This window comes from Delphinus delphis, chromosome 1 (assembly GCF_949987515.2).
Source record: "Delphinus delphis chromosome 1, mDelDel1.2, whole genome shotgun sequence".
Classification (NCBI taxonomy): domain Eukaryota; kingdom Metazoa; phylum Chordata; class Mammalia; order Artiodactyla; family Delphinidae; genus Delphinus; species Delphinus delphis.
The window spans coordinates 183,565,471-183,582,352 of NC_082683.1; the positions used below are offsets into that span (position 1 = coordinate 183,565,471).

At 46.0% G+C, this 16,882-nt stretch overlaps 1 protein-coding gene across 11 annotated transcripts in view; it reads left to right on the forward strand.

Annotated features, from left to right (window-relative positions):
• PPP1R12B (protein phosphatase 1 regulatory subunit 12B) overlaps positions 1-16,882 on the forward strand; it is a 193,131-nt gene that overhangs the window by 34,373 nt on the left and 141,876 nt on the right. For all 11 annotated transcript variants that reach the window (XM_059999013.1, XM_059999022.1, XM_059999008.1 and 8 more), the window contains exon 2: positions 15,690-15,820. In XM_059999013.1, the coding sequence (XP_059854996.1) occupies positions 15,690-15,820 (131 nt within the window). The remainder of the gene's footprint in view (positions 1-15,689; positions 15,821-16,882) is intronic.

Genomic DNA, 16,882 nt, shown 5'->3' on the forward strand with positions numbered 1-16,882 from the left:
TTCTTTAAGAGACGGTCAGGCGCACTGGGCGGCCCAGTATTCCCGGGGACAAGGGTGCTTCCGTCAGAGCAGTGTTGTGTCTGGTGCGGCACATAGCTTGCCTGGCAGAGGTCTGGGCAGAGGGGCAGATTCCCCAGGCCTGCTGGGCGTGGCATGGTGGTGCTTGGGTTTCCCTTAGGGTGCTGACGAGCTCAGAAAGCATCCCTCTCTCAGTGGCCTTGGAGACGCCTTTCGATCACTATTTGCTTACGAGTTTAAGAGTAGGATCAGAAAAGGGCTCCCCCTTTCCTTCTTGCTCCTTGCCATATGCAGTGCTACGCTGGTGCCATTTCAGAGTTCGTTGTTCAACCCACTCTCTCCCCTGGTACCAAACACAGATCACGTTGTGTAGATTGAGGTGGGAGATGAACCTCTGAATGACTAAAAGCTGGTACTGTGATCGTCACCGTGTGGACTCTGACACTTCTGCTCCCGGCTAGCAGTGCCAGGACACCCTGTGTGCTCACTGGACGTGCCTGGGGATGAATGTTAACATGACGGACTGTATTAAAATAGGATATTAGAAATTGTTTTCGTATTTAGTTAAAGTCACACATTTGTCCTATAACCAGCAGATTTCTATCCTAGTTAAACTTGATGTGTTAGGTTACATTCTAAATAGTTACTGGTACCATTAAGCAAATGTGTATTGAATGCTTTCTGTGTGTAGAGTGCTATTCTAAGGCCTGGGGATACACTGAGTAAGTCACAGTCTCCTTGGAAGGAGTTTAGCCTGGTGGGCAAGTTGACAGTCAGCGATAAGTACAATAAGATGCAAGGCGCTTGGAGACGTGGGCGGTGGTAACTGAGTCTGCTAGGATGGGAGGGACAGCGAGGCGGGCTTCATAGAGGAGGTGATGTGTGGACTAGGTCACTGAGACCACATAGAAGCTCTAAGCAGGGAAGACATTCCAGGCAGAGGAAACGCGTGTGCAGATGTGTGTGGAAATGTGGCACGTTTGGAGACTCATCATGGTAACGGCGTATAATAGCTGGTACCAACATGTGTGAGCGGGTACATTGACTGGTCCCGTTCCAACCTCTGTACACATATGAAGTCAGGTAGTCCTCATAACAACACTGTGAGAAAAATACTGCTGTTCTTCTTCTTTTAAAGGTAAGGTAGCCCAGGCAGAGAGAAGGAACTTACCTAGGGCCTTAGAGCCATTAAATTTCACAGCTGGCATTTGAACTCAAGCTTTCTGGCCAGTGCTCTAAATTGGGTGTCAGCAAACTAGAGCCCACAGGCCAGATCCAGCCCACTTTCTGGATTTGTACATCCTACAAGCTGAAAATGGATTTTGCATTTTTAATTGGTTGAAAAAAGAAAAAGAAGAACAATATTTTGTGATGTGAAATTTATATGGAATCTAAATTTCAGTAGCCATAAAATTTTCGTGGAGCACAGCTACCCTCATTGGTATTGTCCATGGCTGTTTTCACACTGCAGGCAGAGTTGAGTGTTTGTGGAGACTATATGGCCTGCAAAGCCTAAAATACTTACTCTCGGGCTCTTTACAGAGAAGGTTTGCCATCCCCTGCTCTAAATCAATGCACCAGACTGCCTCATAATGCATTTTGTTTTATAAAATCACACAAAGCCCGTGTGTTAACAGCAGTACTTGGATTTCCGTACTAACCTCTTTAAACATCTACTTTCGTATTTGTTATCTCTTATGTCCTCCCATCAACCCTGCAGTCGGAGGAGGGTACAGTTTGGTGCTTGCTCTCTTACAGCTCGGAAACTTCGCTGTGGAGAGATCGGGCTGGGCTCTGGCATTTGTGTTGCATCTTCTGCTTGTGTCGTACCTTGTGCTGCCCCCCCTTCTGTTCTGAAATGTGCCCTCCACCTCTGTCCTGAATGTGCCCATGCTCACGCTTGGGCTCGGCCTGTCCACGAATGAGGTGATGGAGACCGTTGAAAGAGCCCACGCTGCCCGCTGCCCTTCACCTTCAACACGTCTGCAGCAGCAGCTGACCTACCCGACCTTGGCGAGGGTTGCCTAATCCTGGGTGCACTGCCCGCCAAGTGCTTCAGGAGCCTGGGGTTTGATTACAGATAAGTAAGCACTTGCCGTGAAAGGAGACAGGGACAATTCTCATTTTTATTTCCGTAAAGGGATGCCATTGCATAGCTGGGCTATGTCTTCAACTTAAGTAAATTTTTAATCATTTTTCAGGTTTTCACTTGTGCATTATTCTACCTCTGGAACATGAGGTTTCTTTTTGCTATTCCTGATCTTTTCCTGGGCTTAGTAATGCCTTCTCTTAACAAGTAAAAAACAGAAGCTCTCCTCGTTACCTTGGCAATACCACTAAGCTAGTCACAGAGGGTGGAGTCTAACTCTTCCGTGTGTGTGACCTCAAGGGATGTTTGTGTTATTTATTGATTTGTACTATTCATTCCACTGCCTTACCTCCAGGACTTAGCAGTCTGAGAGTTGGACTATAGGCCGTGTTTCTTAAATTATTTAGATTGATGCTTTCAGGAAAAAAAAAAAAAGTTATTTCGATTTCTAAAGTCTTAACCGCTATTACCTTCTCTTTGAGCCCCAATAGTGAATTTATATTATCAGCAAAATTGATTATCCTTAAAAAACTAAAAACAGAGTTGCCATATGATCCAGCAGTCCCGCTCCTGGGCATATATCTGGAGAAAACTCTTAATTCAAAAAGTTACTGCATGCCAATGTTCATAGCAACAGTGTTTACAATAGCCAAGACATGGAAACAACCTACAGGTCCATCAACAAGGTGTGGTGTACACATACACACACACACGAGAATATTACTCAGCCATAGAAAAGAAGGAAATAATGCCATTTGCAGCAACATGGATGGACCTAGGGATTGTCATACTAAGTAAGCCAAAGACAAATATATGATACCACTTATATGTGGAATCTAAAAAAGATGATACAGATGAACTTATTTACAAAACAGAAATAGACTCACGGACATAGAAGACAAACTTATGGTTACCAAAGGGGAGGGGGGGGAGGGATAAATTAGGAGTTTGGAATTAACATACACAGACTAATATATATAATATAGATAAACAACAAGGTCCTACTGTATACCACAGGGAACTATATTCAATATCCTGTAATAAACCATGATGGAAAAGAATTTGAAAAATAATATATGTATAAATATATATATGTATAACTGAGTCACTTGGCTGTAAACCAGGGAACTAACACAGCAGTGTAAATCAGCTCTACTTCAATTTATGTATGTATCTATGTATTCATTTATTTAGGCCCCGTTGTGCAGCTTGTGGAGTCTCAGTTCCCCCAACCAGGGATTGAACCTGGGTTACGACAGTGAAAGCACTAAGTCCTAACCACTACAGCACCAAGGAACTCCCTACTATACTTCAATTGTAAAAAATACAATACCTCTAATAAATAAAACAACAACAACAAAAATTGATTATACCCAGAGTTGGTCTGTTAAGGCCCAGCAGAAACAAGATGCTGCCTTAAGAAAGGTCAACTATGATTCTGCTCGTAGCCAGCGTTTCCTTGGCCACAGGCCGAGGTGCAGAGGTCAGAGCAAGTTGGAAAGCAGTCCTCTGTGTCAGGGGTCAGATGCCTCAGGGATGCAGCTCAGACACCTACAGCGATGGGCCTCACGAGTGCAGACGTTTGTCTAGACCCAGTGAGTGAAGCACATAAGGTGTGTGCTTTCCCCATGTGCAGAATCTACTTCAAAAGAAAAATAAGGCTGTGCGCACGCATTGAGCGCTAGTTAATGATATGCACGGTGAAGGGTTTCGGGGAGTTGTGGCAAAGGTCTGAGTCGGTGAGGGGTGGGTGTGTGGTACAGCAAGTGTAGTGCAGGGTTCGTGGTGGGCTACAGGCTGGGAGGAAGTTGAAGTTCTTTGAACTTCTCTGTATGTTTGAATGTTTTCATGATACAGTACCTGGGGAGAGCGGCTAGGGCACGTAGCGGGCAGGGTGGAACCCAGTGGGGATGGCGGGGCGTCAGGAGCTCACGCTCTGCCCGGAGACGGCAACTGCTGCTTGGCTCCAAACGCTCGTCGCTTTGTGGGAATCTGGCCCCAGCATGGCCAAGTGTTCTTGTTTTCTAAACGCCTCAAACTGGAATTTTTAATGTGAAAAATCTTTTTTTTATAATGCCACATGGCCCAACAAAATGCTTTTAATTTACCAACTCCTTTCCTATCCCAGAGATTTAAACTTTAGAGAAAAAATTGGAGGTGTTCTCTTGGTTGTAGAGTCACCGCTGTTGTCACTAACATGTGACTTTAGAGAGATTTCAGCTGCAGCTGAGATCTGATCCGTAACCTCAGCTCCCCAGCTCTGTGGGCTGCTGTTCAATAATGCTTTGCCAGGGCCGGGCCACAGCACTCCTGACACTGACCCAGCTGGGGCTTAGCTGCGGGGCCGGGGAGGTCAGGCTTCTTGGCCTTGGTTTTCCTGGGCTCGCTTGGGGGTGGTGTCAGAGGGGAAGGGCAGCAGGCAGTACCCGCTGCACGTGGCAGTCACTGAGGCCTTGAGAGAAATTAGCGCTGCCTGGGAATCAGGCACAGAAAAGACTTCTAAGACTTGCTTAGAATCCCTGTTTTGGCTCAGTGGTGTCACAGTCCACGCAGGGTCCTAAGCTCCTAAAAGCCTGTGTCACCCCTTTTCACCTTTGGCGCTCTGACAGGCCACCCTGTCCCTTCCGCCTCAGGAGCGCTCCTCAGACCCATCCCTTCTCTGTCTCCACCGACAGTAAGTTCCTTCAGGACTTCACCCTCCCTGGCCTCGGTTGTGGTTCCCAAGAGGTGTCTCCGTCGGGAGTTCTTCCTGCCGGCGGGTCAGGCTTCATGTTCCCACTGCAGTTCTCACTCTCGGACAGTTTTTTTTTCTTTTTTTGCGGTACGCGGGCCTCTCACTGTTGTAGCCTCTCCCGTTGCGGAGCACAGGCTCCGGACGTGCAGGCTCAGCGGCCATGGCTCACGGGCCCCGCTGCTCCACGGCATGTGGGATCTTCCCGGACCAGGGCACGAACCTGTGTCCCCTGCATCGGCAGGCGGACTCTCAACCACTGTGCCACCAGGGAAGCCCTCTCGGACAGTTTTGATGGTCTCACCCCCTGGCTTCAAAACCTCAGGCCCTCCCTGCTGCCTTCAGGATAAGGTTAAAGTCTTTATAGGGGGATACGGGGCCTTCATTGCTGCCAGTCTCCCCTACCAGCCTCTCCTCCTTCCATGTCCCATTAGCCTGCAGGGTCAAGTTCAAACTCTTCAGTCTGGCAGATGGAAGCCCTGTTCAGATTTTCATGTATGCCCCGCCCCCCGACTGAGTACAAACAGGCCAAACTTCTCACCATTCCAAAAAACTTTTTTTCCTCTCCTCTGGATCTTCGTATGTCCTGTTCCCTTTCTTCTGATTCTCTTCATCCCTGCGCTTTCAGCTGGCGATGCCTTGTCCTTTATGACGCGGGTGAATAATATCCATTTGGGAGGTGCTCCCCGTCACCCCCAGACAAAGTTAGTGACATCGTACTCTGAGCTCTAACACTGTACATGTCTCTTATTTTATGTTAGAGTATGATTCCTCTTGCATGTATCATTTAAATGACTTTTTCTACCACTAAATGGTAAAGTCTTACTCATTTTTGATTCCTGCCTCTCTTCCTAAGCACTATGTCTGGCATAGTATAGGCCTCAGTAAATGTTTGTTACGTGAATGAATGAGAAGTGCTTCACGCTCAAGGGACACGTCACTAAGATAAAGTCTTAACCTGTTCTTTGGTGATGTGTCAGTGTCAGGTCTGCAACTTAAATCTGTCTTCTCAGATTTTCTGCCTGTGCTAACAGCAGACCTGATGGGCCTCTACAGCAGCGACTCTGTTACGTTTGTACAACCCGGTCTGCGGGCCCGGAGCCCCCTTGTGAGCTGTTCTTCCAGTCCTGGCTTGTCGTCCTTCCTTTCCTCTAGTCCCACCTCTCGTTTACTTCTTCTCTTTCTTGCTAACAGAACCTGACTTCTGTGGCCTGTTGGCATCTATTGGAACTTACATAGAGTTTATACTATATTTGTGTTTATTTTAAATGAAGTATATAATTTTTGCCCTTTCTTGTGCTCTTAGAGACTAAACAAAAATAATAATATACTGTTAATAGTCACAGTAGCAGCTAACACTTCCATAGCATCAAACTATATACTGGGCACTAAGTGCTTTTGTGTACCTTAGCTCATCTGTGACCCATGATGTAGGTACTGTGATTGGTACGATAATTTTGCAGATGAGGGAACGGAAGCATACAGAGACCACTTGTTTCAAGAACACAGAGCTACTGATTGGTCGTCCCAGGGTTTGACCAGGCAGTCTTAATTCCATAGTCCGCACTGTAGACTACCGCACTGTACCTGGTAGGGTTGTGTGATTGCGTTCCCTGCTGCCTCTGCAGTGTAGGACCCTGCCCATGGGAAGACATGACACAGACTAATATATTAGTAGCTTTGCCTATGCAAAACTCTGGATGAAAATGCTGGGAAAATAATCACTTCTTGCTTAATGTCTTCTTTTAGGAATAAAATTTGCTGTACTGATTTATACTTTGAGAGTCTGACCTTCCTGTAATTTCTTTGTGGCTTTTACTCCTTACCCAGCTCAGGTCCCAGAATTGCCTGCCTTCCTTTTTTGAGGCTTACTTGACAGCGTGGAACATTGCCCGTGCCCTTGCTTTCAGACCATACTCTTGTGGCTTGTGAAATACTTGTTTATGGGCACAGAGTGATCTGGAGTTAAACAGAAAAATCGCTCTCCATGGGACAGCAGTTTACATGCCAACTGGCAGCAGGGTGGACCTTGGGCTGCGGTTAGGACAGGTAGCCAAGCTATGAGGGAGGTTTCTAATCTAGCCTCATGCTAATAAACAGAGTGGTAACCCAGGCACTTTAAATGGGATCTTTGTGTTTTGCATTTAGTCTAGTCAGGAGTGACCAACTCACATCAACCAGTTGGCCACATTCCTCATATGAAATTATTGCAGAGCTAGACTAATGTCAGTTTACCCTGTATATGCTAAAGCAACGTCATTTTTAGGAAGATAGTGTCAGGTATTAAAAATGTTCCATCACACACACACACACACACACCCACACACCCACACACCCACACACCACACACACACGGGGCTTCCTTGTCGGTCCAGTGGTGAAGACTCCCCACACCCAATGCAGGGGGCACAGGTTCGATCCCTGGTTGGGGAGCTAAGATCCCTCATGTCACACAGCGCAGCCAGAAAAAAAAAAAGTTCCATGGGCCAAGTGGTATCTTGAGCATGGCCCATGAATACTGTTTTGGGTGCCTCTAAATTGGTAGGTAGAAAACTTAGGTGATTCCACAACTGAGTATGTGACCTTATAATTCATTTAACTTTTCTGGGCTAGTTTCTGCATCTGTAGAATGCAAAGTCGTAATGCGGACTGTTCCAGCTGCCACGTTCCTTCCTTCCTTCTACAGCTTTGATATAGTCTACTTTTCCCAGGGAACCTCTTTTGATCTAGTCTGTTAAGGTGAGTCATTTCATGACTTGGTAAGCCTCAGCCCTTATGTGCACAATCTGTAAGAAGATAATCTCTCCAAGGGCTTTCTTATTGCTCTGCAAGTGTCAGGCTGATTTAGCCATATATACTCTTTTGATCTGAGAGAAACTCATGCTTGGAATTTACCACAATTATTAGGCCTCATTTATTGTTCCTCAATATTAAGATTATCAATGAGTGACAGATAGAGATTTGGAGACTGGAACTATAAAACTTCTGTTTGAGAATAACCATGGGCTTTGAGAAGATGCAGCTTTCATTTCCTGGGCCCTTTCTTCATCTTCTTTCTTCTTCTTGACTTTTCAAAAACCTGCCTTGATGACAAAAGTTAGGTCAGCTGTATATAGCCTTTATAGTACAGAAGTTGCCAAGGTGATACCTGTAAGAGAACTTAATGGGCTTTTCTTCATTTAAATGCACGGGGAAGGTTGAGGGAAACGTTATTAGAAGGGTTAGGGCTTGCGGCACTTTGAGGATGTCCTATTAGAACCCAGAATGAACATATTTTTGAAATCTGAATACGGCCAACCCTTAGACAGTATAATACTTGCTCTTAACTGAAGGAAGGTGTTCTCTGGTCCCAAATTATGAACACTTACAGTCTGGGGATAGCATGCCAGTTTATCGAGAACAAGAATCTTAGTGTACACTCCATGGAAAATTCTTTCCTTCTGATGTCTGTGTTGGCTCTCTCTCCTGAAAGGCCTCAGATCTGTGTCCAGAGCCTGCCTGACCACTGAGTACATAATCAAATATAGTTCTCACCATCTGGGAGCCAAACTGTCCATGCCAGTGGGGCTGTGAGTCTCACACAGAGCTGACAGTGGCTGGGTCACCTGCCTGTCGGAGCAGACTGCTGTTATGATTCTCACTTCAGTAGTGGTTACACTGTATCACGGGCGGAATGGAAGGTTTGACTCAAGCACTGGGTCAGGCGGTATGAACTACAGTAAGGTAAAGCCTTCTCGTGCTGATCTGCTGATGGTTGAGATTTCCAGATGTACTGACTTCTTTATCACCTTGAATCTGTTCATCTGAATTCTTGTCACACGGTGAGGCTGCCCTGCTGGAGCAAGGGGACTTTGAGCTCAGACACGCTGTGTCCACAGTGGGCTCACCATGAATGAGTGAGTCCGCTCACTCACTGCCCCCCCCGAGTGTCAGCTCCAGTCCTCGGCCAGAGCACCTGCAGCAGCGTGCCTAACGCAAGCACTTGGTCAGCTCTTCCAGGGCAGTTGCTCTTTGGGCTGAAAATTGATCGAAAAACCTTCTAAAACCTTCTGTTAAATGCAGCTGTATCTTAAGAAGTGGTATAATTAATTTTTTGACCAGCTTTCATCTGGCAAAGAAGGGTGACCCGCTGCTGTGACTTTTGTTAGTACCAGGGTGTGAGGACGTGGCAGGCTCTCTAGGTTCTGACTTCCTGTTCCGCGCCAGTCATATTAGTTTCCTGCGGCGTCTGTAACACATCACCAGGAACTTCGTGGCTTAAAACAACAGAAATCTATTGTCTCACAGCTCTGGAGGCCAGAAGTCTGAAATCAGGGTGTTGATGGGACCACACTGCCTCTGGAGGCTCCAGGGCAGAAACCTGTTCTTTGCCTCTCCTAGCTCCTGGTGACGGTCGGCGTTCCTTGTGGCCGCATCACTCCAGTCTCTGTCCCCGTGGGCACACTGCCACCTCCTCTTCTGCCTTTGTCAGATCTCCCCCTGCCTGCCTGCCTGCCTCTTAGTTGGACACTTGTCATTGGACTTAGGGTCTCACCTCAAGACCTTAACCTCATTACACCTGCAAAGACCCCTTTTCCAAGTCAGGTCACACTCTCCAGTTCCAGGGGTTAGGACATGGACATATCTTTTTGGGGCCACTGTTCAACACACCGCATCAAAGGAACGGAGATCTGTGAACACAACAGAATGTATGGGAGGCATCAATATACAGCGTCCTCAGTGTAGCCCCAGCCCGTACTTGGATGTGCTGCATGATTTTGGTGGGATTAGTCTGGAGAGAAGCCTTTGGTGAGTCCAGATAACCGAGAATCAACAGAACGTATAGAAAATGTGACTTTCTGTGCCTTTGGGCATTCGTTCTTTGTATTCAGCAGACATCTTTTGGTGTCCTACTAGGTGCCCAGTGCTGCTCTAGGTATTTGGGATATATCAGTGAACAAATAGTCAAAGATTCCTGCCCTTGTGGAATTTACATTCTAGCTTTGCTAGCAATGACTTGAGAATTTCATATAGGTGATTCAGGGTGTTTGGCTGATAAATATTTTTGTGAACGACATTAGGCTCTTTGCTGTTATCTCCAGGCAGTTAGGGTTTTCAGCGTAAAGTTGAAATTATATAATTTTGGGAATAATACAAACTTTGAGTTATATACACTATATGTAAATTATTGTTATTGAATTATAAAAGTTTGGGATTGTAAAGGACAAAATAGTTAAAGGTATGCAGTGGGGATGTATTACGAGCATCGTCATCTCCCAGCGCTTTTGTCAGCCTGATTTGTGGAAATCAAGGCAAGCGTGGGCTGAAAAATCCAAACAAATAGGCGTCCCGCTGCCCCAAGGCCAGCGTCAGCATGTCCCCTGTGCTGGGGTGGACGGGCCTTTGTTGGGGAGACGCCGTTCTGGGCCCAGGCAGGTAGTCTGAGCAGTGTCCCGAGACACGGCAGCAAGGTCAGCGCTTGGACCGGTGGCGCTTGGTGGCGGTGACAGTTGCGGGCTATTTTGGGAACGGAGGAGGCTTTGTTTTGTAAGGCGGCCCCTGCACTCCCAGATTAGCTCTGGCACTGGTCAGCCATCAGCCCTTGCTGGGGAGAGAGCAGTATTAGGTACAGTAGAGGGACTGTGGTGCTCTTGCCCATTTTACCGCTAAAATCAAGGATTTTCCTTGGAGGTAGCGTCTCATTGCCAGGGAACTGTGACATGCTGACTTTAGGAAGCTTTAAATTATTACCTGGCAATTTTTCCGATAGCTTTCTGGGCTAATAATTACATAATATCTCTTTCTCTCAAGGAGCTTAGAACAAGTTGTTACTTTAGTAATATTCTGCTTGTCTTTAGGGAAGGAAAATATAAAGAAATGGACATAAGCCACAGCAGAAAGAATAGGGTTAAATGCAAAGAAGAGCTTTCCCACTGATGTCAAAAGTAACAGCAGAAAGCTGTTTAGCCTTCTTTGCCTGTTCAAGAAAAGGAAAGACCTGTGTGTGGGGAAGGCTCCCGCAGCCCTGTGTGGAGGCGCAGCGCTGGGGGCCACGGCCCGGGCGCGGCTTTCGTAGATGGCGAGTCTGCTCATCCTGCCGGCCTAGTCCCCATGAGTCAGCAGCACAGCTGCAGGCAGAGTGGGCAGAGGGCGTCTAAATTTAGTCATTGTTTAGTTGAGAAGGTTTTCAGGGACTGTTTGTCTCTCCTCCATGACTTTAGTCATATTCTTTCTTCTGGAGGGGAAAAAAACAAAAACAAAGAACAGAGATCGGTCACTCCAAGATATGTCATGAGAGTGACTGTCCTACAAATCTGTTGGCGGGTCTGCCGACGACGATCCTCTTTAGTTAACTGTGGACGTACTGTTTGAGTCCTATGGCTCCTGACCTTAGGAACCCGCAGGATCCTGGGCCCTGGAGGGAATTTCCTGAAGGCAGATTAACAAACAGGCTCCCGAAGCTTGCTCGTTCAAAGACGTTTGCAACCGAGCTGCCTTCCTCCCAAAGGGCGCTGGAGCTGGAGGGCAGTGGGCTTGACAACAGCAGTGCCACGCGCTCTGCCAAGGGCTCATCTCCTACACCCTCACTAAGGCCTGCGGGGTGGGCAGCATTCCCGTGCTCCAGGTGAGCCACTGGCGCTCAGGTTGTATCCTCGCTCAAGACTCTGCACGCTGGCAGGGCTGGGGCACGAGCCCAGGTCCGCCTGGCTCCAAAGCTGATGCTTCTCACGATACACTGTCCTGCACTCTGTGGAGGGTGTTGGGAATCACCTAACAGTTGTCCTGCTTTATTTTCTCTGAAATGATTCTTTGGAGATTGATGCTTTGTCAGATTACGTCGCAGATTAGGCCAGCTTTTTGTTGTTATTGTCTCGGACATCCTCACAGTGTCATGCTTATAAAAATACTGTATCAAGGATTCAAGATTCATAGACAGAAATTATGAAACTGAAAAGGAAGAGAACTAAAGTTATGATGGGTGAAGGAGATTAAGAAAAGGAAGGGAGATACGTAAGAGGGGAGGAAAGAGAAAAGACAGGTTTTCTCCTGTTTGATACCTGGACTAGCTGGGGTTATTTTAGCCTCAGGAATTTGGATGCCATCATCTGCAAAGGGTGAAGAATCATCTTGAAAACACTGGCTTCCAAAATTCTGCCTAGTGGTGGTGTGGCCATTGGCTAAGTGTTCAGGCTGTTCTTTCAGAGCCAAATACATTTGCAGCCAAGCAAGGAGCAGTTGACCCAGCTGCTTAACACAGGTCAAGATGGCACGTTTGACCTTCCTGACACAGGAGTTTATGACTACATGGGCAGAGAGAGTACTTACCCTCTAAACCACTTTCTTCTCCTTGGACTTTAGCACCGTTTTGAAAAGTGCCCTCGGACTTCCCTGGTGGTGCAGTGGTTAAGAATCTGCCTGCCAGTACAGGGGAAACGGGTTCGATCCCTGGTCCGGGAAGATCCCACATGCCGCGGAGCAACGAAGCCCGTGCACCACAACTACTGAGCCTGCGCTCTAGAGCCCACGAGCCACAACTACTGAAGCCCGGGCACCTAGAACCCGTGCTCCGCAACAAGAGAAGCCACCGCAATAAGAAGCCCGCGCTCCGCAACGAAGAGTAGCCACCACTTGACACGACTAGCGAAAGCCCGCGCATAGCAGCGAAGACCCAACACAACCAAAAATAAATTAATTAAAAAAAAACTTTTTTTAAATGCCCTCTTCCATCCTCACAGTTAAAGTGTTAATAGTTTTTAGTGAGGTACTCTGCAAGGGGTTGGTTAAATCTTGCCCGGTGGGATTATAGACTGGCAGACATACAGTATATGAGAGATTTAGTGATAATCATAATTATGAAATAGTTTATAATGTTATGAATAGTTATGAAATATTTTACCTGGTAAAGAAGTATAAATGGGGAAAGCTTGTCGCAATTGATCAACCTAAGAAAACATCATAGAAGAAATGTAATTTTTGGAGCTGCTTGTTGAAAAAGAGACTGTCGTGAATACTGGCTATAAAAGTCGTCTGGCCTCAAAAGATCGGGTTGGAGGAATATATTATGTGACATCAAATCAAATCTAGGTTGAGATGTTTAGCTAATCTCACTAATCGTAAAAAGAGTATCAAATGGTTTGGGGGAAATGAGTGAAGATGTCATTTTGTAACCAAGGTCGCCTAATCAAATATCCTCTAGATTGCATCAACCGCTTTTCATCCATCCTTTGTTTCTAAGCGGGATTGACACGCGGTTTATCTGGAGGGGTTTCCTGAAGTCCTCTTGGTAGGATAGGTGCTCCTTAAGTGGAGTAGTTACCCTCTGAATTCTGGCCTGAATTCTTCCCACAGTAAAACCTTTTGCTGTTTAAACTGTCGCTCATTATCACCATAAAATATCCCTTGGTATATTTCACTGACGACGTCAGTTCTCAAACTGTTTCATCTAAGGAATCCTGTACACGCTAAAAACTTACTCAGGACCCCAAAGAGCTTTCGTTCATAAGTATTGTTATATATTACTGAAAAATCTTGAAAGTATTATTAATATTATTCTTAATTCATTTAAAATAGCAATAACCCATTACATGTTCATATAAATCACATATTTTAATTGGAAAGAGCTATATACTTTCAAAAACAAAAGCAAAGTCAGAAAAGTCCACTGACATGGTGGCGTGAGAAGAGTGGCATTGTTTTACATTTTTACAAATCTCTTAGTGTCTGCATTCAGTCTTGTGTATGATACATTGTTTTGATTAAAGTACATAAAGAACATCTGGCTTCACATGGATGTCTATTTGGAAAAGGGAGGAATATTTTAATAGTCTGTCCAGACAACTGTGGGTATTCTTCTTGGCAGTATACTGAAACGCCAGTAAGTATATAGTAGTTTCTTAAATGTTAGTTGCAGTGTGGAATCTGAAACCATGTCAGTGGACTTTTCTTACTTTGAGATATTAAAATCCGGTGGTCTAACTTGTATTTTGAATGAATCTTTTACCCATGCATGATTTTCTCACACCATGCATCTGATTATGTGGAAAATATGGGTTCATTGAGTTATGCACATCTTCCAGATGTTAATACGTTTCAGTCTATAATATCAAAAGACCACATTTGTTGATAATCCCATTGACCGCATCAGAAAACCGAGTATTAGGAAGCTGTCAAGCTCATGGTAGTGGGTATGTTTCCCAAAATTCTGATTTTAATTGGATGGTCAAATTTTACCATTGGCAACAAATATTAGGTTTTTTTCTTTGAAGTGACGGGCTCACCTTGTTCATTTTCAAGTCTTAATCATTGTAATTTACCTGTCGGTTGCTCTTTTGAGGAAAAGCAGCATCTGTGGAAAAGCTGCTCGTCGATCTTGCAACTCAAACAGATGCGCAGGAGCTTTTTGCTTAGGGAGGGTGCTGTGCTTTGTTCCGTGGAGAAGGGCTTTATGTGTGCCTGCTGTTTTGTCACACACAGTATTACGAACGCTTACAGTTTAATAAAAGTAATAATGTTCACTGCTTCATCAAGGTCACTCTTGAGTGAAACTGGCCTTTTTTGGGTTTTGTTTTGCTTGAGAGCATGTGGCCAGGAAGAGTACAGTCAGCACCCGCACCCTCTGGTGCCTCCCTTGACTTGTGCAAAGGCTCCAGGAGTTCTCCCCACCATGTCTTTGCATTGTTAGTGCAAATGTCAACACAGCAGAAAAGGCAAATCATGTATTAATATCATTATAAAAATCATTTTGGGGCTTCCCTGGTGGCGCAGTGGTTGAGAGTCCGCCTGCCGATGCAGGGGACGCGGGTTCGTGCCCCGGTCCGGGAAGATCCCACATGCCGCGGAGCGGCTGGGCCCGTGAGCCACGGCCGCTGAGCCTGCGCATCTGGAGCCTGTGCTCCGCAACGGGAGAGGCCACAGCAGTGAGAGGCCCGCGTACCGGAAAAAAAAAAAAAAAAAAAAAAAATCATTTTGATCCAGATAATTGTTTCTCAGCTAAAGCTTTAACCTTTGTTCTTTTTGAAAAGGAGGGGGTTAAGAGACAAGTTTTAGAAAGAGGACTCTCATTTGTTTCTGGTCCTGAATTGTCTCAGCTGTTTTGGATCCACCGCAGCCTTGATGATGGTCACTCTTACCGGTGTGGGCTTTTTGCCTCCTTTTACTCTGTCGATAGTCTAGATGGCCTTTGGGTCTTGGCAGGCCTCGCTGCTGTTTGTGACTGTTCCTTTTGGGCTTCTGGTAGGCCGGAAGGCTTTATGCAGAAAGCCTCTCTGCCTTCTCATTGTTGCTGTGAGTTGGGCAGCTAAGGATGCCCAGCCAATCACAACTGCAAACATACTTTGCCATATTGTCTGCGGCTATTCAGAAGATAGGTGAAAAGAAAATACATTTCTTCTGTTTGAAGGATCACTGCACCCTTTCTCACCAAAGTGGGGATAGTTTAGCAACCCTAGAAGATAAACTGCAACTTCCCACTGAGAAAGTTGCATTTGATCCTATGTGACTGTTTTCCTTTAAAATTCATGGGCAAATTAGTGGTTCCTAACATTCCCTCTTTTTTTTATAATGATGAAACAGCTCACCCATTTATAGTTTTAGAAGTCACTTTCCTCGTTTAACCCTAACAGCACACTAAGTAAGATTAAATATCATTATGCCTGTTTCACAGCTGAGATACTGAGGCATGGGAAGAATTCAGGGATTTGCATAAGATCACAAAGCTGAGAAGTCACGCTCTGGACACTTGCGTCAGGATGCAAGAAATGGAAATTAGTGTTTCATCAGCGCTGCTGCATTGTCCGTGCCCAGAGCAGCGTCTGGCGTGGTGTAGAACTCAGTAAGCACTTGCTGAGTAAATGGATGGACTTTTCTTTTCAGGCTTGTATTGATGAAAATGTGGACATGGTGAAGTTTCTGGTGGAGAACGGAGCCAGTGTGAACCAGCAGGACAGCGAGGGCTGGACGCCCCTCCACGCAGCAGCGTCCTGTGGCCACCTCAACATCGCGGAGTGAGTGTCTGTGCCGGTGGGGCGCTTGTGGGACGGCCTTCGTTCCTCTTCCACTCTGAAGGATTTGAATTTCATAAATAGTAGTAATTTCTCTTTACCGCAAATTATAAAAGCAGGAGATTGAATTATTTTTAAGGAATAATTGATGCTGTGTTTTACATAGCTGCTAAATCTGTAGTTTTTTTAGTTGAAATTTTGTGTTTGCTTCTATTTTCAGGTAATTCATATTTGTTGGGATATGCAGAGGTGGCTTCTGTCTGTTGCACTGTCTGGGTTGACTTTTTTTTTTTTTTGCGGTACGCGGGCCTCTCACTGCCGTGGCCTCTCCCGTTGCGGAGCTCAGGCTCCGGACGTGCAGGCTCAGTGGCCATGGCTCACGGGCGCAGCCGCTCTGCGGCGTGTGGGATCTTCCCGGACTGGGGTACGTACCCGCGTCCCCTGCATCGGCAGGCGGACTCTCAACCACTGCGCCACCAGGGAAGCCCTGGGTTGACTTTTTGAGCAACTATAGCTGGACACGTGGGCAGGCCTGGAGAATTTTTCTGGACTTTTTTGTAAACCTGTTTTATTGTTTTTTTTTTTAAAAAAAGCAATGCTTAATACAAATGAAGGTGGAGAATGCCTGGCTGCTGGTCACAGAATTCACGTAGGTAATAGCAGAAGAGTGAGAGACAAGCGTCCGAGCAAAGGAAGGGTGGGAGGGGCACGCACACCCCCCCACCCCCAGCCCAGCCCTCCCCTCATTGAGACCAGCCTCCAGCACAGCCGGGGCCCCTCCCTGGGCAGAAGAATCCCAACCACATAGTGTCTGGGCTGGAAGGGGCACTAAGTAGATGTCTGTTGAATGAAGGAGTGGTCAGGGAGGTTATTTTTAAATAGAAAGAGACGTTGGCACTTAAAACATCTTTAAAATGAGGCAATTGAGTGTATTCTACATGAGAGTAAGTGTAGATTGCTAAGGCAAGTTCTCTAAATAAAATCATGATATGCTGTGGTCCTCTGAAGATGCAGTTGCTTGTCTTAAGGCCACTTTCAGTAGGATTAGAGCTCCGTTACATTTCA